At 48.6% G+C, this 26,352-nt stretch overlaps 1 protein-coding gene across 1 annotated transcript; it reads left to right on the top strand.

Annotated features, from left to right (window-relative positions):
- On the top strand, positions 1-26,352 carry MBD1 (methyl-CpG binding domain protein 1). Its single transcript, XM_034072886.1, has 7 exons — positions 1-300; positions 7,094-7,250; positions 9,382-9,519; positions 13,914-14,004; positions 14,679-14,856; positions 22,222-22,362; positions 25,930-26,352. Exons 1-6 carry the CDS (start codon positions 188-190, stop codon positions 22,349-22,351), a joined length of 807 nt encoding a protein of 268 aa, XP_033928777.1. The 5' UTR covers positions 1-187; the 3' UTR covers positions 22,352-22,362; positions 25,930-26,352.

Raw genomic sequence — 26,352 nt, forward strand, 5'->3', positions numbered from 1 at the left:
GGACGTCGCCGGATCTACGACACCGGAAGTGCGACGCCGGAACCGGAAGCGCGACGTCGTAAGGACGTCGCCGGAACCGCGACGCCGGAATCGCGACACCGGAAGTGATACGCCGGAACAGGAAGTGCGTCGCAGGAAGCGTATATAAGCCGCCGGAACCGGAAGCGGCCCTCACTTCCGGTTCCGGATGGAGCGGCCGGGCCGCAGTGAGTGCCCCGCTCTGCCCCCGGGCTGGAGGAAGGAGGAAGTGACCCGGAAGTCAGGGATCAGCGCCGGGAAGTGCGATGTCTACTACTACAGGTAATGGGGATAACGGGAATACCGGTGGGATAACGGGAATGGGGACGGGATACACCGGGAATGGGGACGGGAATGACCGGATAACAGTGGGAATGGTGCCGGGATAACGGTAATGGGGAATACCGGGAATACCGACGGGTTATACTGGGATAATGGTGGGATAACGGGGGGAATAGCGACGGGAATGGTACCGGGAATGCCGGTGGGATAACAGTGGGAGAACACTGGGAATAGCAATGGGAATAGCAACTGGAATACTGGGATAATACCGGGATAATGGTAGGAATAACGACGGGATAACAGTGGGATAACACTGGGATAACAGTGAGATAACAGAGGGATAACGCTGGGATAACACTGGAATAACAGTGGGATAACAGCGAGATAACAGAGGGATAACACTGGGATAACAGTGGGATAATACCGGGATAACAATGGGATAACAGTGGGATAACGGTGGGATAGCAGTGGGAATAGCAATGGGAATAACGGGGATAAGAGCAGGATAACACCGGGATAACACTGGGATAACAGTAGGAATAGCAGCAGGATAACACTGGGATAACAGTGGGATAACACTGGGAATGGTACCGGGAATGCCGGTGGGATAAAGGGGGTAACAGTGGGATAATACTGGGATAACAGTGGGATAACGGTGGGTATGGCATAGGGAATTGTACTGGGATAACACTGGGATAGCACCAGGAATAGGGGTCAGCGCTGGGAAGTGCAGTGTCTACTACTATAGGTAATAGGGATAACACCAGATAATGGGAATGGGGATGGGATAATGGGAATAGCGATGGGATAACGGGAATGGGGATGGGATACACTGGGAATGGGGATGGGAATGACGGGATAACAGTGGGAATGGGACCGGGATAACACCGGGAATAGCGATGGGAATGGTAGCGGAATAACATTGGGATAACAGAGGGATAATGGTGGGAATAGCGACGGGATAACAGTGGGATAACGGTGGGAATCACACTGGTGTTATCCGGATATATCCCGGTGTTATCCCCGGTATTCCCGTCGCCATTCCCAGTGTTATCCCAGTGTTATCCTGCTGTTATGCCTTCGCTATTCTCAGTGTTATTCCGGGTATATCCCAGTGTGATTCCCACTGTTATTCCCTTTGTTATCCCACTGTTATCCCATTGTTATCCCATTGTTATCCCACTGTTATCCCGCTGTTATCCCAGTGTTATCCCACTGTTATCCCGCTGTTATCCCAGTGTTATCCTGTTGTTATCCCACTGTTATCCCGCTGTTATCCCACTGTTATCCCACTGTTATCCCATTGTTATCCCGGTGTTATCCCATTGTTATCCCACTGTTATCCCGCTGTTATCCCAGTGTTATCCTGTTGTTATCCCACTGTTATCCCGCTGTTATCCCACTGTTATCCTGCTGTTATCCCACTGTTATCCCACTGTTATCCCATTGTTATCCCACTGTTATCCCGCTGTTATCCCAGTCTTATCCCATTGTTATCCCGCTGTTATCCCACTGTTATCCCAGTGTTATCCCGCTGTTATCCCACTGTTATCCCAGTCTTATCCCATTGTTATCCAGCTGTTATCCCACTGTTATCCCAGTGTTATCCCATTGTTATCCTGGTGTTATCCCGCTCTTATCCCTGTGTTATCCCATTGTTATCCTGGTGTTATCCCGCTGTTATCCCGGTGTTATCCCATTGTTATCCTGGTGTTATCCCGCTGTTATCCGGGTATATCCCAGTGCCATTCCCATCACTATTCCCACCGTTATCCCGGTATATCCCAGTGTTATCCCGCTGTTATTGGGAATGATGATGGGATATACCGGGATAACAGTGGGATAACACTAGGATAACAGTGGGATAACAGTGGGATAACAGTGGGATAACACCGGGATAACACCGGGATAACACTGGGATAACACTGGGATAACAGTGGGATAACATTGGGGTAACAGCGGGATAAGACTGGGATAACAGCGGGATAACAGTGGGATAACAGTGGGATAACACTGGGATAACACTGTGATAACAGTGGGATAACACTGGGATAACACTGGGAATAGCGGTACTATAGGTATGGGAATACTGGGAATAACAACCGTTAAATAGGTACGTGAATGGGAATTCCAATGGGATATACTGGGAATACTGACCGGATATACTGGGAATGGTGATGGGATATACTGGGAATACCAACGGGATATACTGGGAATGCCAATGGGATATACTGGGAATAGCGATGGGAATAACGGGAATAGCACTGGGAATACTGGGATAACACTGGGAATAACAGTCGGATAGCAATGGGAATACTGGGAATAACTGGGATAACACTGGGAATAGGACAGGGAATGATGGGACTACTGGTATGGGAATGGGAATGGCACTGGGATAACAGGTATGGGAATCACACTGGGAATAACACTGGGAATGGCACTGGGAATACTGGGAATAGCAATGGGAATACTGGGAATAACATTGGGAATACCGGGAATAGCAATGGGAATACTGGCAACTTTATGGCCCCTATAACAGGGTCCTAGTGCCCTATAGCCCCTATAACAGGGTCCTAGTGCCCCTATAGCCCTATAACAGGGTCCTAGTGCCCTATGGCCCTATAACAGGGTCCTAGTGCCCCTATAGCCATATAACAGGGTCCTAGTGCCCTATATGCCTATAACAGGGTCCTAGTGCCCTATAGCCCCTATAACAGGGTCCTAGTGCCCTATAGCCCCATAACAGGGTCCTAGTGCCCCTATAGCCCTATAACAGGGTCCTAGTGCTCTATAGCCCTATAACAGGGTCGTAGTGCCTTATAGCCCCTATAACAGGGTCCTAGTTCCCCTATAGCCCTATAACAGGGTCCTAGTGCCCTATAGCCCCTATAACAGGGTCCTAGTGCCCTATAGCCCTATAACGGGGTCCTAGTGCCCTATAGCCCCTATAACAGGGTCCTAGTTCCCCTATAGCCCTATAACAGGGTCCTAGTGCCCTATAGCCCCTATAACAGGGTCCTAGTGCCCTATAGCCGCTATAACACGGTCCTAGTGCCCTATAGCCCTATAACAGGGTCCTAGTGCTCTATAGCCCTATAACAGGGTCCTAGTGCCCCTATAGCCCTATAACAGGGTCCTAGTGCCCTATAGCCCCTATAACAGGGTCCTAGTGCCCTATAGCCCCTATAACAGGGTCCTAGTGCCCTATAGCCCTATAACAGGGTCCTAGCGCCCTATAGCCCTATAACAGGGTCCTAGTGCCCTATAGCTCTATAACAGGGTCCTAGTGCCCCTATAGCCCTATAACAGGGTCCTAGTGCCCCATAGCCCTATAACAGGGTCCTAGTGCCCCTATAGCCATATAACAGGGTCCTAGTGCCCTATAGCCCCTATAACAGGGTCCTAGCGCCCTATAGCTCTATAACAGGGTCCTAGCGCCCTATAGCCCTATAACAGGGTCCTAGTGCCCTATAGCCCTATAACAGGGTCCTAGTGACCCTATAGCCATATAACAGGGTCCTAGTGCCCTATATGCCTATAACAGGGTCCTAGTGCCCTATAGCCCCTATAACAGGGTCCTAGTGCCCTATAGCCCTATAACAGGGTCCTAGTGCCCCATAGCCCTATAACAGGGTCCTAGTGCCCTATAGCCCTATAACAGGTTCCTAGTGCCCCTATAGCCCTATGACAGGGTCCTAGTGCCCTATAGCCCTATAACAGGGTCCTAGTGCCCCTATAGCCCTATAAGAGGGTCCTAGTGCTCTATAGCCCTATAACAGGGTCCTAGTGCCCTATAGTCCTATAACAGGGTCCTAGTGCCCTATAGCCCTATAACAGGGTCCTAGTGCCCTATAGCCCTATAACGGGGTCCTAGTGCCCTATAGCCCCTATAACAGGGTCCTAGTTCCCCTATAGCCCTATAACAGGGTCCTAGTGCCCTATAGCCCCTATAACAGGGTCCTAGTGCCCTATAGCCCTATAACAGGGTCCTAGTGCCCTATAGCCCCTGTAACAGGGTCTTAGTGCCCCCTATAGCCCCTATATACTGGGAATACTGGGGATACTGGTACTGCAGGTACGGGAATGGGAATGCTGGGAATCACACTGGGAATACTGGGAATGACACTGGGAATAGTGGGATTAATGGTATTACAGGTATGGGAATAACATTGGGAATAACACTGGGAATAATGGGGGTAATGGGAATAACAGGTATGGGATTGGGAAACTGGGAATAACACCGGGAATAACGATGGGAATACTGGGAATAACGTTGGGAATATAGGGAATAATGATGGGAATATCGGGAATAACATTGGGAATACCGGGAATAACGTTGGGAATATCGGGAATAATGATGGGAATACCGGGAATATCGACAGGAATACCTGGAATAAGGATGGGAATACCGGGAATAACATTGGGATTATTGGGAATAACGACAGGAATACTGGGAATAACGTTGGGAATACCGGGAATAATGATGGGAATATCGGGATTAATGTCAGGAATACTGGGAATAACGATGAGAATGTCGGGAATAACATTGGGAATATTGGGAATAACAATGGGAATACCGGGAATAAAATTGGGAATACTGAGAATATTGATGGGAATACCGGGAATAACAACAGGTATACTGGGAATAACGTTGGGAATACCGATGGGAATACTGGGAATAACATGGGAATATCAGGAATAATGACGGGAATACTGGGAATAATGATGGGAATACCGGGAATAACGATAGGAATATCGGGAATAACGACAGGACTACTGGGAATAACGATGGGAATACCGGGAATAATGACGGGAATATTGGGAATAGCATTGGGAATACTGGGAATAATGACAGGAATACTGGGAATAACGATGGGAATGTCGGGAATAACGATGGGAATACTGGGAATAACAACAGGAATAGTGGGAATGATGATGGGAATATCGGGCATAACGTTGGGAATACTGGGAATAACGATGGGAATACCATTGGGAATAAGGGGGAGAACACCGGGAATGCAACCCCCTCATCCATAGTTTTCCATGGAAAACCGGCTTAAGAAGCCCTCTTCCCAATGCTTTTCCTATGGGAATGCTCCTGTTCCCATTGGAAACCATAGGGAAAGGGAATGGGGATCCCAATGGGATCGGGGGGGATGATCCAAGGATCATTCCATAGGGATTGGGCCTGGATCCCATCAGGCTTTGGGATGAAGGGGGGTAAGGAATGGGAATGGTGGTGATGGAGGTGTCCCAGTATTCCCAATGGAGAGATACCAGTATTCCCAATGAAGAGATCCCACATTCCCAATGGAGAGTTCCCAGCATTCCCAATGCATCCATCCCAGTATTCCCAATGGATCCATCCCACCATTCCCAATGCATCCATCCCAGTATTCCCAATGGATCCATCCCAGTATTCCCAATGCATCCATCCCACCATTCCCAATGCATCCCAGTGTTCCCAATGGATCCCATCCCGATCCCATTGACCCCATTGCATCCATCCCAGTATTCCCAATGCATCCCACCATTCCCAACGCATCCATCCCACCATTCCCAATGCTTCCATCCCAGTATTCCCAATGCATCCATCCAATTATTCCCAATGCATCCATCCCACCATTCCCAATGCATCCATCCCACCATTCCCAATGCATCCCAGTGTTCCCAATGGATCCCATCCCGATCCCATTGACCCCATTGCATCCATCCCAGTATTCCCAATGCATCCCATTGATCCCATTGATCCCATTGGCAGCCCCAGTGGGAAGAAGTTCTGGAGCAAGCCGCAGTACCTTGGGATCCATCCCACCATTCCCAATGCATCCCAGTGTTCCCAATGGATCCCATCCCGATCCCATTGACCCCATTGCATCCATCCCAGTATTCCCAATGCATCCCAGTGTTCCCAATGGATCCCATCCCGATCCCATTGACCCCATTTCATCCATCCCCATTCCCAAGGGATCCATCCCAGTATTCCCAATGGGGAAATACCCAAATTCCCAATGGACTCATCCCAGCATTCCCAATGGAGCAATCCCAAAATTCCCAGTTTACAAATCCCCATATTCCCAATGGAGTCATCCCAATATTCCCATTGGAGGCATCCCCAGATTCCCAATGGAGCATCCCAAAGTTCCCATTTGAACCATCCCACCATTCCCAATGAATCCATCCCGATCCCATTGACCCCATTCCCACTGACCCCATTCCCATTGATCCCATTCCCATTGATCCCAGTATTCCCATTGATCCCATTGATCCCATTGGCAGCCCCAGTGGGAAGAAGTTCCGGAGCAAGCCGCAGCTGGCGCGATACCTTGGGATCCATCCCACCATTCCCAATGCATCCATCCCACCATTCCCAATGCATCCAAACCGATCCCATTGACCCCATTCCCATTGATCCCAGTATTCCCATTGATCCCATTGATCCCATTGGCAGCCCCAGTGGGAAGAAGTTCTGGAGCAAGCCGCAGTACCTTGGGATCCATCCCACCATTCCCAATGCATCCCAGTGTTCCCAATGGATCCCATCCCGATCCCATTGACCCCATTGCATCCATCCCAGTATTCCCAGTGCATCCCAGTATTCCCATTGATCCCATTGATCCCATTGGCAGCCCCAGTGGGAAGAAGTTCCGGAGCAAGCCGCAGTACCTTGGGATCCATCCCACCATTCCCAATGCATCCATCCCACCATTCCCAATGGATCCCATCCCGATCCCATTGACCCCGTTCCCATTGATCCCAGTATTCCCATTGATCCCATTGATCCCATTGGCAGCCCCAGTGGGAAGAAGTTCCGGAGCAAGCCGCAGCTGGCGCGATACCTTGGGAATGCCGTGGATCTGACCGGCTTCGACTTCCGGACTGGGAAGATGCTTCCCAGTAAAGTCCAGAGGAGCAGGCAAAGAGGGAGGAATGAGGCCGTCATTCCCAAGGTTGGGAATGGGGGGGGTGGGATTGGGGGTGGGAGAAGGTGGGAGAAGGAAGGGGAAACAATGGGATAAGGAATGGGGAAAGATGGGATTAAGATTGGGAAAAGATGGGATAAGGAATGGGAAAAGATGGGATAACAAATGGGAAAGGATGGGAATAAGATTGGGCAAAGATGGGATAAGGAATAGGATAAGATGGGATTTAGATTGGGAAAAGTTGGGATAAGGAATGGAAAACATTGGGATAAGGAATGGGGAAAGATGGGATAAGGAATGGGAGAAGATGGGATTAAGATTGGGAAACATTGGGATAAAAAATGGGGAAAGGTGGGATTAAGATCGGGAAAAGTTGGGATAAGGAGTGGAAAATGTTGGGATAAGGAATGGGATTAAGATTGGGAAACGTTGGGAAAAGGAATGGGATTAAGATTGGGAAACGTTGGGATAAGGAATGGGAAATAATGGGATTAAGACTGGGGAAAGATGGGATTAAGATTGGGAAACGTTGGGAAAAGGAATGGGAAAATATGGGATTAAGATTGGGGAAAAATGGGATTAAGATTGGGAAACGTTGGGATAAGGAATGGGAAAAGATGGGATTAAGATTGTGGAAAAATGGGATTAAGATTGGGAAACATTGGGATAAGGAATGGGAAATAATGGGATTAAGACTGGGGAAAGATGGGATTAATATTGGGAAACGTTGGGAAAATGAATGGGATTAAGATTGGGAAACGTTGGGATAAGGAATGGGAAATAATGGGATTAAGACTGGGGAAAGATGGGATTAAGATTGGGAAACGTTGGGAAAAGGAATGGGATTAAGATTGCGAAACGTTGGGAAAAGGAATGGGAAATAATGGGATAAGGAATGGGAAGAGATGGGATTAAGATTGGGAAAAAATGGGATTAAGATTGGGAAAATGGGATTAAGATTGGGAAAAAATTGGGATTAAGATTGGGAGTCATTGGGATAAGGAATGGGAAAAGATGGGATTAAGATTGGGAAATATTGGGGAAAGGAATGGGAAAAGATGGGATTAAGGTTGGGAAACATTGGGAAAAGGAATGGGAAAAGATGGGATTAAGGTTGGGAAGCATTGGGAAAAGGAATGGGAAAAGATGGGATTAAGGTTGGGAAACATTGGGAAAAGGAATGGGAAAAAATGGGATTAAGATTGGGAAACATTGGGATAAGGAATGGGAAAAGATGGGATTGAGGTTGGGAAACATTGGGAAAAGGAATGGGAAAAGATGGGAGAAGGAATGGGGAAAAATGGGATTAGGATTGGATCCTGTTTGGGACCCTTGGATCCTGCTTGGAATTCCATTGGATCCCACTTGGGAAACTTTGATCCCGCTTGGGAATGTTGCATCCAAAAGGGATTCGTTCCCGTTCCCTCTTTCCCTTCCCTTTTCCCATAGGATTTCATTCCCATTCCCTCTTTCCCTTCCCTTTTCCCGTAGGATTTCCTTCCCATTCCCTCTTCCCCTTCCCTTTTCCCATAGGATTTCCTTCCCGTTCCCTCTTCCCCTTCCCTTTTCCCATAGGATTTCATTCCATTTCTCTCTTCCCCTTCCATTTCCCATAGGATTTCATTCCCTTTCCATCTTCCCCTTCCCTTTTCCCATAGAATTTCCTTCCCTTTCCCTCTTCCCCTTCCCTTTTCCCATAGGATTTCCTTCCCTTTCCCTCTTCCCCTTCCGTTTTCCCATAGGATTTCCTTCCCATTCCCTCTTTTCCCATAGGATTTCCTTCCCATTCCCTCTTCCCCTTCCCTTTTCCCATAGGATTTCCTTCCCGTTCCCTCTTCCCCTTCCCTTTTCCCATAGGATTTCCTTCCCATTCCCTCTTCCCCTTCCCTTTTCCCATAGGATTTCCTTCCCATTCCCTCTTCCCCTTCCATTTCCCATAGGATTTCATTCCCTTTCCCTCTTCCCCTTTTCCCATAGGATTTCCCTCCCATTCCCTCTTCCCCTTTTCCCATAGGATTTCCATCCCATTCCCTCTTCCCCTTCCCTTTTCCCATAGGATTTTCATCCCATTCCCTCTTCCCTTTTTCCCATAGGATTTCCTCCTCTTTTCCTATAGTAAATCCCACATCATTCCCATTATCCTGCCCTTTTCCCATAGGGAAAACCGGATCTCAACACCACCCTTCCCATCCGTCAAACAGCCTCCATCTTCAAGCAACCCGTTACCAAGGTAACCAATCACCCTAGCAACAAGGTGAGGGCCGACCCCCAGCGAGTCATGGACCAACCGCGTCAGGTGAGCATTCCCAGTATTCCCAATGGGAATTCCATGGTGCTTCCCATTGGAATGGGGTCTTAATGGATGCAATGCGGATGCGTTTTCCTTCCTCGATAGCGGATGCTTTCCAATAGGGAATGGCATTCCTGGATCCATGATGTCTTTCTTCCCATTGGAAGCTCCCAGAATTCCATTCCGAAGGAATAGGAATCAATTCCAAAGGAATAACCCATTTTCCATAGGAAAACTAGGTGGGAAATCCATGGAATCTCATCAAATCCCTGTTTTTCCCTGTGTTCCTTGTGGATATGGAATCCCATTGACCCGAATCCAATGTCTCCATCACTTCCCTGCCTTTGGATGCGCATCACACGGGGATTTAATGGGATTGGAGTCCGGGATCAGGGCGATATTCCCTAGGGAATGTGCATCCCACAATGGGAATTGCATTGGATCAAGGCATCACTTTGGATCTCCTGTATCCTTCTGGAGCTGCAGCATCACCTTTGGATGCTGCATCCAATGAAGCATAGAGAGGGGCAGGATCCTGACCTCCAATCCCGCGCTTCCAAACCCCTGGAATGCTGCTGGGAGACCTAATGGAAGGGAATTCTGCCTCTGCATCCTCTAAATCCATGTGGGAAAGATGAAGGAGCCGAGTTGGGATGGGTCAGGAAGGGGACCGCGTCGATCCCATCGCCTTCCCATATGCATCCCATTGACATTCCATGGCCTTTTCCAAGCCCTACGCTGGTCCATGTTGGGAATATCCTTCCGGAATATCCCTAAAGGCAGGAGAAATGCAGGTCTGGCAATATCTTGGAATGCCTTTTTTCCAAGCTGGAATTCTGCCTTCATCCTTATGAGTGGCAATGATGGATGTAGATGGAAGAGTTGAGCCAGGAATTAACAGGGAAATCCGCCTGGAAAACTGGGAAAACAAGGAATTCCGAGGCGATCCCGGTGGTATTCCTGGGATCCAGGTGTTTTCCAAGCGGGATTGTGTCCCTCCATGTCCATAGGGCGCTGGTGGTACCCAGGAGGATGCAGGAGCATCCTTCCCATGTGCATCCATGGATGCACACCCGCATCCGGATTGGTGCTGATGCCTGTATTCCATACCTGGAGGCTGAAGATCCCAGTATTCCCAAGGCAAAGGCTCTATTCCTGCTGGGATTTGTTGGGATAAAGCCGGAAAAGCATCAGGGAGGGCTAAAGGTACTGGGAAGCTTTATTCCCTATGGAGAATTCCCTATGGTGCAGCCTTACCTATGCATGGGATGGATGCTGGAATACTGAGCTCTTGCTTCCATGTCCTTCTTCCCACTTTTTCCAATCCGTGGCCCAAATCCCATAGGAAACCCTTGCCCCAAATCCCATAGGAAATCCTTGCCCCAAATCCCATAGGAAACCATTGTCCCAAATCCCATAGGAAACCCTTGCCCCAAATCCCATAGGAAATCCTTGCCCCAAATCCCATAGAAAATCCAGTCTTCTGGCATTCCGAAGTCCCCATCCCTGCATCTGCTCCGTATCCATCATCTAATGGATAACAGATGGATCTCCCTTTAGGAAGGCAGCATTCCCGGCTTTCCCTAAGCATTCCCTTTGGCTTTCCCCCTTATGTAGGGATCCCAGCTCCTCCGCCGTCGGGAATGCTTTCCATGCCTTGGGATTGCTGAGGAGCCATCCCAAAGGGAAGATCCATGGAAGCAGCGCATCCTTGAGGATCGAACCTTGGTCCTTCTCCCCTATGCTATCCATAGGGATACATCCATAGGGATCCATCCATAGGGATCAAGCCATAGGGATACATCCGTAGGGGTACATCCATAGGGATCAAGCCACGCCGCTTCCTTTGCATCCCGAGTGCCTTTGGGATGCTCCGACATCTCCCTTTGGAATATTCTCTCCATAGGATACTATGGCCAAGGGGCTTTCCCTGCTAAACTCGCCTAAGGAAAGGAATTCTGGGAGATTCCCGCTGGATCTTGTGTTATCCCTGTTTTGTGCTTGCATTATCCCTGCGTTATCCTGGTGTTATCCCTGTGTTATCCTTGCATTATCCTTGCATTATCTCCGTGTTATCCTTGCGTTATCCCACTTTTATCCCTGCATTATCCCTATATTATCCTTGTGTTATCTTTGTGTTATTCCTGTGTTATCCATATATTATCCCTGTGTTATCTTTGCGTTATCCCTGCGTTACCCCTGCGTTATCCCTGTGTTATCCCTGCGTTATCCTGGCGTTATCCCTGCATTATCCCTGCATTATCCCGGTGTTATCCTTGCATTATCCCTGCGTTATCTTGTGTTATCCCTGATGGATTCAGCTCTGGACACGGATGCGCTTTGATTCCCTATGGATTGGCACCTAAAAACAGGTGGGGCTGAAGATCCATAGGGATCATCCAAGAGATGGATGGGAAGGATGAAGGATGCTGCCTTTCCTTCCCATCTCCTTCCCAACCTAAGGAATGCTGGAGGCTTGGCTGGATGGGATGGATGCATCTGGATATGGAACGGGAAAAGAGGTTTTCCAGCTCATTCCTGCTAAATCCCTGCATGGAAAAGCCAGGAATGACTACGGAGCCATACACACAGTGGTGCCGGAGCTGGATCCGAGCATCCTGCTATTCCGGCCTTAAGGAGCTATGGATGCTGTTGGATGGATGCAGATCGCTTTCCCTTTGGGGACCACATTCCAGAGGGAAGGAATGGGCTTGGGATGGGGCTGTTGGCTCCATCCTCATCCTCCTGCCTTGGCCTCTTCCCAGCCCCCAATCCCAAAGGAAGAGGGCAGGGATCATTGCCCCTGCTTCCACGGCATCCCATCCCATCCCATGGGATTCTCCGGTGCTTCCAAGCCTATGGATAGGCCTATCCATATATTCTTCACTGTGGAATCCCTATGGAAACCCATGTTAAGGATAGGGATGCTTTTCCATAAGGAATGATGGAAGCGGGATGGAAGCTCCCAATAGGCTTCTCTATTGTCCATATGGGAAAGGATTCCTGCTTTTGGGATTGGGAGCCGGCCTCTGCCTTCCTCTCCTGCCTGCTCCCGCGTGGGGAAAAACAGGGATTCCCATAGGATACAAGGATCCAACGGATGCGGGATTGACGTCAGTATTCCTGAATGTGGGATGCGCCTGCATCGGGAAGGGATGGAGCCACCTTTGGAGCATCCCATCCGCAGCTTGGGAATGCCGTCCTTCCCGGTGGCACGGATCCTGCTCCAGGGATGAGGGGGCCTGGCCAGGACATTCCGGTTGGTGGGAATCTGGGATACCCCGCTTGGATTTCCAGGGAAAGCTCTCGGATCTGGAGTGGGATTTAGGGATGCTGCTGCCGGAGCATCTGGGAATATCTGGGAATGTTTGGGATCATCTTGGAGCATCTGGGAGCATCTTTGGAATCTCTTGGATCATGCTGGAGCATCTGGGAACATCTGGGAATGTTTTGGAGCATCCAAGATCATCCGGGAAGATCTGGGAACATTTGGGATCATCTGGGAGCATCCAGGAGCATCTTGGAGCATCCGGAAGCATCTGGGATCATCCGGATAATCTTGGAGCATCTGGGAATATCTGGGATCATCTGGGAGCATTTGGGATCATCTTGATGCATCTGGATAATCTTGGAGCATCTGGGATCATCCAGTAGTATCCGGAAGCATCTTGGAATATCTTGGATCATTTTAGAGCATCTGGGAACATTTAGGATCATCTTGGATCATTTGGGAGCATCCGGATAATCTTGGAGCATCCATGAACACCTGGGAACACCTTGGAGCATTTGGGATCATCTTGGAGCATCCGGGAGCTTTTTGGATCATCCGGGATCATCTTGGAATATCTTGGATCATCTTGGATCATCCGGGATCATCCAGCTATCTGATGGGATTTGCTCTTCCGGAGCTATTCCTTGCCTCCAGAGCAAACTGGGGCCGTGCTTCCCTGTTTATATTCTATGGAAGCACAGCTTGGCTTTGGGGCTCGGCATTCCCATGGGATAAGGGCATGCAAAGGGGGGGGGGAGGGGGAATCCCTTTAGAGGGCAAAACGGGAGCGAGGAGTTGGGAATCCCTGCATCCCAATCCCTGCCATCCAGGGAATGGATCCCATGGGAATCCCAGTGATGGGCTGTGGATCATGGATGTAGGGAATGGCTCAGAGCTGCCATAGGGAAGCTTGGGATGAACTCTTTCCTTAGGGATATGGGCATGGATTCGATTGGGGGCAGCATCATTCCAGGATTCCCAACGCACTTCCCATGGGATACCGCTTGGGAATGCCCTTTAAAAGGCTTGAATCCCACACTTGGGAAGGATTTGATCCCGGTTTTCCTGTGGTGATTGGATTATGGGTCGGGAATGGGGTGAAAAGCTCGGAATTCCCATCTTTTTCCAGCTTTTCTGGGAGAAGAGGCTCCAAGGGCTCAGCGCTTCCGACGTCAGCGAGGAAATCCTGCGGGCGATGGAGCTTCCCAAAGGCCTCCAAGGTACCGCATCCCATGGGATGGAGCGGGCTCGGGATGCTCCCAATGGAATGCTGATGGCGTGATGGCATTCCCAGTGTATTCCATGTCCATCTCCCGGGAATGATGCTTCTGAATGGTGGCGTCAGTGGTGGAAGGGATCCAAGACTGGTGTGGGGTGGTCAATGGGACCCATGGGATGAGTGGGGCTGAGTGGGGCTGGATGGGCCCTATGGGATGAATGGGGCTGGATGGGCCCCATATGCTGGTTGGTGCTGGTTGGTGCTGGTTGGTTCTGGTTGGAGCTGGTTGGTGCTGGTTGGTTCTGGTTGGAGCTGGTTGGTGCTGGTTGGTTCTGGTTGGTGCTGGTTGGTTCTGGTTGGTTCTGGTTGATGTTGGTTGGTTCTGGTTGGTTCTGATTGGTTCTGGTTGGTGCTGGTTGGTGCTGGTTGGTGGTGGATATCTGGTTCGTGGGATAGAACAGGATGGAATGGGATGTGATGGGATTGGATGGATGGAATGGGATGGGATGGATGAGATGGGATTGGATAGAACAGGTTGTGGTTGGTTCTGGTTGGTTCTGGTTGATACTGGTTGGTTCTGGTTGGTTCCAGTTGGTGTTGGTTGGTTCCCATTGGTTCTGGTTGGTTCCGGTTGGCTCTGGTTGTCTCCGTTACCGCATCCCTCCCCCTCCCCAGGTATGTGTCCCGGTGCTGCCGCGGGTTCCCTGCTCCCAGCTGTTGCCAGCGCTCTGCACTCCAGCTCTGTGCCCATCACTGGACAGCTCTCGGCTGCCGCGGAGAAGAACCCGGGAGTGTGGCTGAACACAGCACAGCCCCTGTGCAGAGCCATCGTGGTCACCGATGATGATATACGGTAGGGACCAGTGGGGTACAATGGGATTGAATGGGATCAATGGGGTTCAATGGGATGGGATAGACACAGCACAGCCCCTGTGCAGAGCCATCGTGGTCACCGATGATGATATACGGTGAGGGACTGGTGGGATTCAATGGGATGGGATGGGATGGATGGGATGGGGTTGGATAGACACAGCACAGCCCCTGTGCAGAGCCATTGTGGTCACCGACGATGACATACGGTGAGGGACTGACGGGGTACAATGGGATCCAATGGGATTCAATGGGATCAATGGGATTCAATGGGATGGGATGGATGGGCTGGGAGTGTGGCTGAACACAGCACAGCCCCTGTGCAGAGCCATCGTGGCCACCGATGATGACATACGGTGAGGATGGGATGAGATTCAATGGGATCAATGGGATTCAATGGGATTCAATGGGATCAATGGGATGGGATGGGGTGGGATACACACAGCACAGCCCCTGTGCAGAGCCATCGTGGTCACTGATGATGACATACAGTAGGGATGGGATCCAATGGGATCCTATGGGATTGAATGGGATTGAATGGGATGGGATGGGATGGGGTGGGATAGACACAGCACAGCTCCTGTGCAGAGCCATCGTGGTCACTGATGATGATATACGGTGAGGATGGGATCCAATGGGATCAATGGGATTCAATGGGATGGGATAGACACAGCACAGCCCCTGTGCAGAGCCATTGTGGTCACTGATGATGATATACGGTAGGGACCAGTGGGGTACAATGGGATCCAATGGGATGGGATGGATGGGATAGACACAGCACAGCCCCTGTGCAGAGCCATCGTGGTCACCGACGATGATATACGGTGAGTATGGGGTACAATGGGATCCAATGGGATTGAATGGGATTGAATGGGATCAATGGGATGGGATGGGATAGACACAGCACAGCCCCTGTGCAGAGCCATCGTGGTCACCGATGATGACATACGGTGAGGGACTGAAGGGGTACAATGGGATCAATGGGATTGAATGGGATGGATGGGATGGGATGGATGGGATGGGGTTGGATAGACACAGCACAGCACCTGTGCAGAGCCATCGTGGTCACCGATGATGACATACGGTGAGGATGGGATCCAATGGGATCCAATGGGATTCAATGGGATGGATGGGATGGGATGGGGTTGGATAGACACAGCACAGCCCCTGTGCAGAGCCATCGTGGTCACTGATGATGATATACGGTGAGGATGGGATCCAATGGGATCCAATGGGATTCAATGGGATGGATGGGATGGGATGGGGTTGGATAGACACAGCACAGCCCCTGTGCAGAGCCATCGTGGTCACTGATGATGATATACGGTGAGGGACCGGTGGGGTGCAATGGGATCTATGGGATCCTATGGGATTCAATGGGATGGGATGGGATGGATGGGCTGGGAGTGTGTCTGAACACAGCACAGCCCCTGTGCAGAGCCATTGTGGTCACCGACGATGACATACGGTAGGGATGGGTACAATGGGATTGAATGGGATTGAATGGGATGTATGGGATGGATGGGCTGGGGTTGGATAGACAGAGCACAGCCTCTGTGCAGAGCCATCGTGGTCACCGATGATGATATACGGTAGGGATGGGATCCAATGGGATTGAATGGGATCCAATGGGATGGGATGGATGGGCTGGGAGTGTGGTTGAACACAGCACAGCCCCTGTGCAGAGCCATCGTGGTCACCGATGATGATATACGGTGAGGGGGGGTTCAATGGGATTCAATGGGATCAATGGGATTCAATGGGATGGGATAGACACAGTACAGCCCTTGTGCAGAGCCATCGTGGTCACTGATGATGACATACGGTAGGGATGGGTGCAATGGGATCAATGGGATTCAATGGGATTCAATGGGATGGGATGGGGTTGGATAGGCACAGCACAGCCCCTGTGCAGAGCCATCGTGGTCACCGATGATGACATATGGTGAGGGGGGTGCAATGGGATCCAATGGGATTGAATGGGATTGAATGGGATCAGATGGGATGGATGGGCTGGGAGTGTGGCTGAACACAGCACAGCCCCTGTGCAGAGCCATCGTGGTCACCGGCGACGACATACGGTAGGGACAGGGGTGCAATGGGATCAATGGGATCCTATGGGATCAATGGGATGGGATGAGTGGGATGGATGGGCTGGGAGTGTGGCTGAACACAGCACAGCCCCTGTGCAGAGCCATCGTGGTCACTGATGATGATATACGGTAGGGATGGATGCAATGGGATCAATAGGATTCAATGGGATTGAATGGGATCAATGGGATGGGATGAGTGGGCTGGGAGTGTGGCTGAACACAGCACAGCCCCTGTGCAGAGCCATTGTGGTCACCGACGATGACATACGGTAGGGACTGACGGGGTACAATGGGATCAGTGGGATTGAATGGGATCCAATGGGATTGAATGGGATGGATGGGCTGGGAGTGTGGCTGAACACAGCACAGCCCCTGTGCAGAGCCATCGTGGTCACCGATGACGACATACGGTGAGGGGGGGTTCAATGGGATCCAATGGGATTCAATGGGATTGAATGGGATGGATGGGATGGGATGGGGTTGGATAGACACAGCACAGCCCCTGTGCAGAGCCATCGTGGTCACCGATGATGACATAAGGTGAGGATGGGATCCAGTGGGATTCAATGGGATCCAATGGGATGGGATGGGATGAGTGGGATGGGATGGATGGGCTGGGAGTGTGGCTCAACACAGCACAGCCCCTGTGCAGAGCCATTGTGGTCACCGACGACGACATACGGTGGGGGACGGGGGTGGGATCAGTGGGATGGGATGGGGTTGGATAGAATGGGATTGGATGGGATGGATGGGACTGGCTGGAATGGGATTGGCTGGAATGGGATATTAGATGGTATTTGGATGGAATGGGAATTGGATGGCATGGATGGGATGGGATAAATGGGATGGAGAGGGGTGGGATGGGGTGGAATGGGATGGGATTGAATAGAATAGGATGGGATGGCATAAGATGGGATGGGATTGAATGGATGGAATGGGATAGGATGGGATTGGATAAAATAGGATGGGATGGGATAGGATGAGATGGGATTGGATTGGATGGATGGAATGGGGTGGGATGGATGGGATTGGATGCAGGGCCATCATGGTCACCGACAAGGACATCCAGTAAGGGGGGCTGAAGGGATGGGATTCAATGGGATTCAATGGGATCAGATGGGATCAGATGGGATGTATGGGATGGGATTGGATATAATGGGATTTGATGGGATTCAATGGGATGGGAAGCATGGGATGGGGTTGGATAGAACAGGATGAAAAGGGATGCAATGGCATTGGATGGATGGAATGGGATGGGATTGGATAGAATAGGATGGGATGGGTAGGATTGGATTGAGTGCGATTGACTGGAATGGGATAGGATGGGATGTATGGGATGGGATTAGATAGAATAGAATGGGATGGGATTTAATGGGATTGAATGGGATGGAACAGGATGGGATGTATGGAATGGGGTGGGATGGGATGGATGGGATGAAATGGAATGGAATTGGATTGGATAGAATAGGATGGGAATAGATGGACGGAATGCGATAGGATTGGATAGAATAGGATGGGATGGGATGGATGGGATGGGTAGGATTGGATTGAATGGGATTGAATGAAATGGGATAGGATGGGATGTATGGGATGGGATTTGATAGAACAGGATGGAATGGGATGTGGTTGGATAGAATAGAATGGGATGGGATGGATGGGATGAAATTGAATGGGATTGAATGGGATGGGATAGGATGGGATGGATGGGATGGATGGCGTGGGATAGGATCGGATTGGGTGGGATTCAATGGGATGGGATGGGATGCATGGGAGGGATGGAGTGGAGTGGGATGGGATGAGGTGGAATGAGATGGGATGGGATTGGATGGGTGGAATGGCATAGGATGGGATTGGATAAAATAGGCTGGGATGGGATAGGATGAGATGCGATTGGATGGATGGAATGGGATGGGATTAGATAGCATAGGGTGGGATGGGATAGGATGGGATAGGATGGGATTGGATGGATGGAATGGGATGGGATTGGATAGAATAGGATGGGATGGGACAGGATGCGATGAGATTGGATGGATGGATGGAATGGGGTGAGATGCATGGGATTGGATGGGATGGATGGGATGGCATGCGATGGATGGGATGTGGTGGGATGTGATGGGATGGATGGGATGGAATTGGATGGGATTGGATAGAACAGGATGAGATGTGATTGGATAGGATGGGATGGGATTGGATGGATGGGATGGATGGGACTGGATAGAATAGGATGGGATGGGATAGGATAGGATAGGATGGGATTGGATGGATGGGATGGATGGGATTAGATAGAATAGGATGGGATAGAATGGGATGGGATAGAATGGGATCAAGCAGGGCACAGGTCAAGAGGGCCCCATCCTGCTCTGGAGCATCCTTGTGTCTGTTGGGTGCCCAATGGAAGCCCCTGGGTGCTGTTCCCATCCCCCCACAATGGTCAACACTGAATGGTGCTGAGGTGCAGCCCCAAAATCCCTGTTTTCTGCCCCAAAAGAGGGGCCTGGAGGCTGATCCATGGTCAGGATCGGTCCCTGTGCGCTTCCTTTGGGTTCAGGTGCTTTGTTTGGGGTCAGGGGAAAAGGGGTGATGTTAGTGAAGGGGTGAAGCTGTTCCCCTATAGCTGTATGTACACAGCTACATACACACACACATATATATATACACAGGTACATATATAGAGATAGCTATATATATATGGCTATGTATAGCTATATATATAAACACATATATACATGTATAGCTATATATATGCAGACACATATCATCTATATATACATATATATGTGTATATCAGCTAAATATATACAGCTTCATATATATGTATAAGTACATATATAGAGCTATATATATAGCTATGTATATAGTCATATACACCTATATATAGCTATATATAGTTATCTGTATATATGTACACACATGTGTAAAGCTATATATATGCAGATATATATGTGTATATCAGCCATATATATACGTACATATGTGTAATATCTATATATATGGGTACATATATATATACAGATACATAGATACATATATAAAGAGAGCTGTATATGTAGGTGTGTATATACCCATATACACCTATATATAGCTATGTGTATATATACACACACATATATATGTATATAGTTATATAATTACAGATATATGTGTATATACATCTGTATATACACATATATATGTATGTATATATACACATATATATATACATGTGTATATATATATTATATATATATGTAATATATATATATTACATATATATATATTATATATATGTGTGTAATAGCTATATACAACTACATATAGATCTATGCAGCTACATATATACAGAGAGCTATATATATAGCTATGTATATAGCTATGTGCACCTATATATAGCTATGTGTATATATATACCCACAGATATGTATATAGCATTCTATATATACATATATATGTGTGTATATGTGTATAGCTATATATACAGCTATGTAGCTATACATATGCACCTATATGTCCCTACTTACACATAAGGAGTCCATGGCATTGTGCCCAATGGTCTCTCACAGTGTGAGCCTGGTCTATGGTGTGCAGAGCCCCCTGGATCCCTGCACATCCAGGTGTGGATCTGGGATTCTGCAGCATTCCTGCTCCTTCCCAAGCCCCATTGTGCACCCGGAGCCTCTGCAGGGTTTGGATATCCCAGTCCCATTCCTGTCCTTGGGAATCACTGTTGGGACAGGCAGAGGCTGGAAGTGGGATTGGGAATGGATGGGGGCAGCAGTGCCAGCGCTTCCTGAGATTCCTGAATGGAGGAGATTCCCATTGTGGGTATCCAATTGGATGCCAGCACATGTATATATATATATATACATATACATATACATATGTGTGTGTGTCTATAGGTACAAGTCTGTACCCTAAGTGCAACATGGGGGTCACTGCAGTTGTTTGCATCCATGGAGGAGCTGTTGGATTGGCCTCTTGTCTAACCCACGGTGTTCCTGGTCTGGGAATGCTGCTCAATCCTGGATCTAACCACAGCAGAACACAATCCCCATCCGATGGGAGAGCATTGAGCATCCTGTATATGGATGTATGGGGTTGGACCCTGTCCTCATATCCCAAAAAGACAAAGGGATATGAAGCCCAGGGAATGGTTCACTGTTCCTGCTCCCAACGCATTCTGCCTCTTTTGGGGCATTTTAATGCACATTCCATAAGGATTTCCTTTCCCAAGGAATGACTGCATTGTCATAGGAACCCTGACCCTATCTCTATACCAATCCCTAACCCTAACCCTAACCCTATTCCTAACCCTAACCCTAACCCTAACCCTAACCCTAACCCTAACCAATCCCTAACCCTAACCCTATTCCTAACCCTAACCCTAACCCTATTCCTAATCCTAACCCTAACCCTAAACCCTAACCCTAACCCTAACCCCTATCCCTAACCCTATCCCTAACCCTATCCCTAACCCTAACCCTATCCCTAACCCTAACCCTAACCCTAACCCTATCCCTAACCCTAACCCTAACCCTAACCCTATTCCTAACCCTAACCCTAACCCTATTCCTAATCCTAACCCTAACCCTAAACCCTAACCCTAACCCTAACCCCTATCCCTAACCCTATCCCTAACCCTATCCCTAACCCTAACCCTAACCCTATCCCTAACCCTAACCCTAACCCTATCCCTAACCCTATCCCTAACCCTATCCCTAACCCTATCCCTATCCCTGACCCTAACCCTGATCCTGATGCAGCATTCATATTCCATTGGGAAAGCCTCCAAGGAGGATCATTTGCTTCCCAGTATCTGGAATCTTCCTAACCCAGGATTGACCAAAAACACCTTAAATTCACACCAAAACCAGGGCGTCCTTCTGGATCAGCCTTCCCTATGGAAACAGACCCTTGTTCCAATGGGAGCTGCCACATCCCTATGGAATGGACCAGGTTCATGGGAACACCTGAGTGGGGCCATGTGGGACCACTTGGAAGCTGATCCCGGTATTCCCTGTGCTTTGGGATCCCCTTTGCCATTCCCATAGTGGGAATCTCCCACTGAGTTTTCCATGGATCCACCATAAAATAAGGGATACAAAGGGAATTACACAGGGATAATAAGGGATAATCCATGGGGATGTGGGTCCATTGCTTGCTCTTCCCAATGGAAGATCCCTGTGTCCCAAGCATCTCCTATGGCTCAGCTCCATCCCGAGGTGTTATCCATGGGATCTGGGCGCCGATCCCAATGGATTGATGCTGTATCCCTACAGGAAGCAGGAGGAGCGGGTGCAGGAGGTGAGGAAGAAGCTGGAAGAGGCTCTCATGGCTGATGTCCTATCCCGAGCCGTGGACATGGCAAAGGATGGGGACATGGATGGGGATCATGGAGCCGAAGCATAGGGATGGATCAGGTGAGCACTGGGATACTGATGGTTCCAATGGGAGCATCCACAGGGATCACTGGGGGGCGGAGGAGGGGGGTCCATCCGGTTCCTTGGGATCAATGGGGTGAAGCACTCATAGGGATAACCTATTCCCATCCTTTGGGATCAATGGGGTGAAGCACTCACAGGGATGGTCTATTCCCATCCTTTGGAATCAATGGGAAGAAGGAGTCACAGAGATAACCTATTCCCATCCTTTGGGATCAATGGGGTGAAGCACTCACAGGGATGGGCTATTCCTGTCCTTTGGAATCAATGGGAAGAAGGAGTCGCAGAGATAACCTATTCCCATCCTTTGGAATCAATGGGGTGAAGCAGTCACAGGGATAACCTATTCCCATCCTTTGGGATCAGTGGGGTGAAGGAGTCACAAGGATAACCTGTACCCATCCTTTGGAATCAATGGGGTGAAGCACTCATAGGGAGAACCTATTCCCATCTTCTGGAATCAATGGGGTGAAGCACTCACAGGGATGACCTATTCCCATCCTTTGGGATCAATGGGGTGAAGCAGTCACAGGGATGGTCTATTCCCATCCTTTGGAATCAATGGGATGAAGCAGTCACAGGGATAACCTATTCCCATCCTTTGGAATCAATGGGGTGAAGCAGTCACTGGGACAGCCTATTCCTGTCCTTTGGGATCAATGGGGTGAAGCAGTCACAGGGATGGGCTATTCCTGTCCTTTGGGATCAATGGGGTGAAGCACTCATAGGGATGTCCCATTCCCATCCTTTGGAATCAATGGGGTGAAGCAGTCATAGTTATGGCCTATTCCCATCCTTTGGAATCAATGGGGTGAAGCACTCCCAGGGATAACCTATTCCCATCCTTTGGAATCAATGGGAAGAAGGAGTCACAGGGATAACCTATTCCCATCCTTTGGAATCAATGGGGTGAAGCAGTCACAGGGAGAGCCCATTCCCATCCTTTGGGATCAATGGGGTGAAGCACTCATAGGGATGCCCTATTCCTGTCCTTTGGAATCAATGGGGTGAAGCAGTCACAGGGATGGCCTATTCCCATCCTTTGGGATCAATGGGGTGAAGCCCTCACAGGGATAACCTATTCCTGTTCCTTGGGATCAATGGGGTGAAGCACTCATAGGGATGGCCTATTCCCATCCTTTGGGATCAATGGGGTGAAGCATTCCTGGTACCCCCACATCCCACTCCTGTCTATGGGATCAATGTTGGGATTTCCTGCAACCCCCTCTGTTTTCCCAACCCCATGCATGGGAAAAGCAGGGAATTCACCCCCTGCTCCTGCTGAGCCCATCCCATTGGGATCCGGGTTTTCCATGTGGTTTTCCATGCCCATGGATGCTGTGATTCCAATGGGATCCCTTCATTCCCATTGGCCCCATAGGGGTGTTTGTACCGCACAGGATGTGGGGCTCTGAGCCGGTGCTGCCCCATAGCACACAGTGGGGATGGCTCCATGGCTCCCAGCTTTGGGAATACCATGATCCCAGTGCTGATCCTGCCCCCGGTACTGGGGCTGTTGGAGCTGGAAATGCATCCATAGGGAATGCCCTGTCCCTGGATGCTCATGGGGCTGTTGCTGCAGCATCAATGGGGATGTGACCCTCGTGTTGTGGGATTACACCCAAAATCCCGGAGTTTTCCAGGATATGGGAATTCCTCAGTGATTTTTGTGTTTTTTGCCGTTAAATCCGCAATTCCCAAGTGTTTCTGCTGTAAAATTCCATAATCATAGGGAATCTCAATGGAAATCAGGGATTGAACACCCCCATTAAACACCCCATTGAACACCCCCATTAAACACCCCCATTGAACACCCCATTAAACACCCCCATTGAACACCCCCATTGAACACTCCCATTGAACACCCCATTAAACACCCCCATTGAACACTCCCATTGAACACCCCCAAAATCCCAATGTTTTCCAGGATATGGGAATTTCTCATTGATTTTAGTGTTTCTTGCCGTTAAATCCGCAATTCCCAAGTTTTCCTGTTGTAAAACTCCGTAATCATAGGGAATCTCAATGGAAGTCAGGGATTGAATATCCCCATTGAACACCCCCATTGAACACCCCCATTGAACACCCCCATTGAACACCCCCATTGAACACCCCCAAAATCCCAGTGTTTTCCAGAATATGGGAATTTCTCAGTGATTTTAGTGTTTCTTGCCGTTAAATCCACAATTCCCAAGTTTTTCCGCTGTCAAACCCCATAATCATAGGGATCCTCAATGTAAATCAGACAGGAATGGTGTTTCCAGGTCTGGAATTTCACACCTGTGCTGTTTTAGCCCCAAATCACTGTTACAAACTCCTTAATCTGGGACAAATCAATCACTTCCCGATGGATTCGCGGATCCATTGGTGGGAGAGCCCATTCCAGAGCCCTGGATCCGTGCAGGAATCCGGTGCTGTCAGCTCATGGGCCCATTCCCATGTATGTGGGGCTGGGATCTATGGGGCTTACTTTTCCTTTTGCCCTGATGGTTTGTTTCCATGGCCAGTTTGAGCATGGGATTGGGAACCCAGGTTAGTGTAGAGCACTGCATATATCCATATCTATATATCAATATCTACAGATCCATACCTATATATCCATATCTATCTATATATCCATATTTATATATCCATATCTATCTATATATCCATATCTATATATCCATATCTATTTATATATCCATATCTATATATCCATATCTATATATCCATATCTATCTATATATCCATATCTACAGATCCATACCTATATATCCATATCTATCTATCCATATCTATATATCCATATCTATCTATATATCCATATTTATATATCCATATCTATCTATATATCCATATCTATTTATCCATATCTATATATCCATATCTATATATCCATATCTATCTATATATCCATATCTATATATCCGTATCTATATATCCATATCTATCTATATATCCGTATCTATATATATCCATATCTATCTATCCCTATCTATATATCCCTATCTATATATCCATGTCTATCTATATGTCCATATCTATATATCCATGTCTATATATCCATATCTATATATCCATATCTATATATCCATATCTATCTGTATATCCATATCTATATATCCATATCTATCTATATATCATATCTATATATATCCATATCTATCTATATATCCCTATCTATATATATCCATATCTATCTATATATCCATATCTATATAACCCTATCTATATATCCATATCTATATATCCATATCTGTATATCCATATTGATACATTATGTATGTCTATAAGCAGTGGTACCAGTCCATAGCCTTAGTGTGGCATAGCCTGCAGGGCACAATGTATTGATCCATTGATAGGTGATCGATATTTACAGGAGACCCAGGACTCCATAGCACTGTAACTCTGCATTACCTATAGTGATCACATAAACATGAGGCTGCTTCACCCCTCATGCATATGCAAATGAGACCCGATCCCGAGGCTGCGATTTGTGCTTGGATCAATCCTTGTTCATCCATGGAATTCCAACCGGGAATAGTGAATATTCCCATCTCTCCACAGGTACTCGGGACCGGCTCATCCCGGAGCAGATCCCGAAGGAGCAGAGGCACTTTGTCCGTCGGACCCATGCACATTGACATAGCTTTGGATAGCATTAAACCAACGCAATTCCCACATCCCGATCCTGGGTGTAGATATCCTGCTGGAAAACAGCTTTATTTTGTGTCCTCCGACCCAAAATCCCCCTTTTTTAAGCACCGAATCTCCCCCTTTTTACCTAAAAAGCTGAGCTTTCGACGCCAGGTTGTAAACCAACCGGGATCCTGTACCAAGTACGTGTGATTCCCGGTGGGAAACGGATCAGGACCGGATTGTTCCGGAATTCAGGAATGTTGTGACTCTGTACATAACAGATTTTTATACCTGCGGGGGAAGGAGCCCGAGCGCATCCCTGCGAACAGAAGTAAAGGATTGATGATATTC

Source organism: Melopsittacus undulatus, chromosome Z (genome assembly GCF_012275295.1).
Source record: "Melopsittacus undulatus isolate bMelUnd1 chromosome Z, bMelUnd1.mat.Z, whole genome shotgun sequence".
Taxonomy (NCBI): Eukaryota; Metazoa; Chordata; class Aves; order Psittaciformes; family Psittaculidae; genus Melopsittacus; species Melopsittacus undulatus.

What these genes read in the sequence shown, in the direction of transcription:
- MBD1 (XM_034072886.1), top strand. Translation starts at nt 188, where the DNA reads ATGGAGCGGCCGGGCCGCAGTGAGTGCCCCGCTCTGCCCCCGGGCTGG. An exon ending in TGCGATGTCTACTACTACAG is followed by an intron (nt 301 to 7,093) that starts GTAATGGGGATA and finishes TCCCATTGGCAG; the next exon opens with CCCCAGTGGGAAGAAGTTCC. An exon ending in TCATGGACCAACCGCGTCAG is followed by an intron (nt 9,520 to 13,913) that starts GTGAGCATTCCC and finishes ATCTTTTTCCAG; the next exon opens with CTTTTCTGGGAGAAGAGGCT.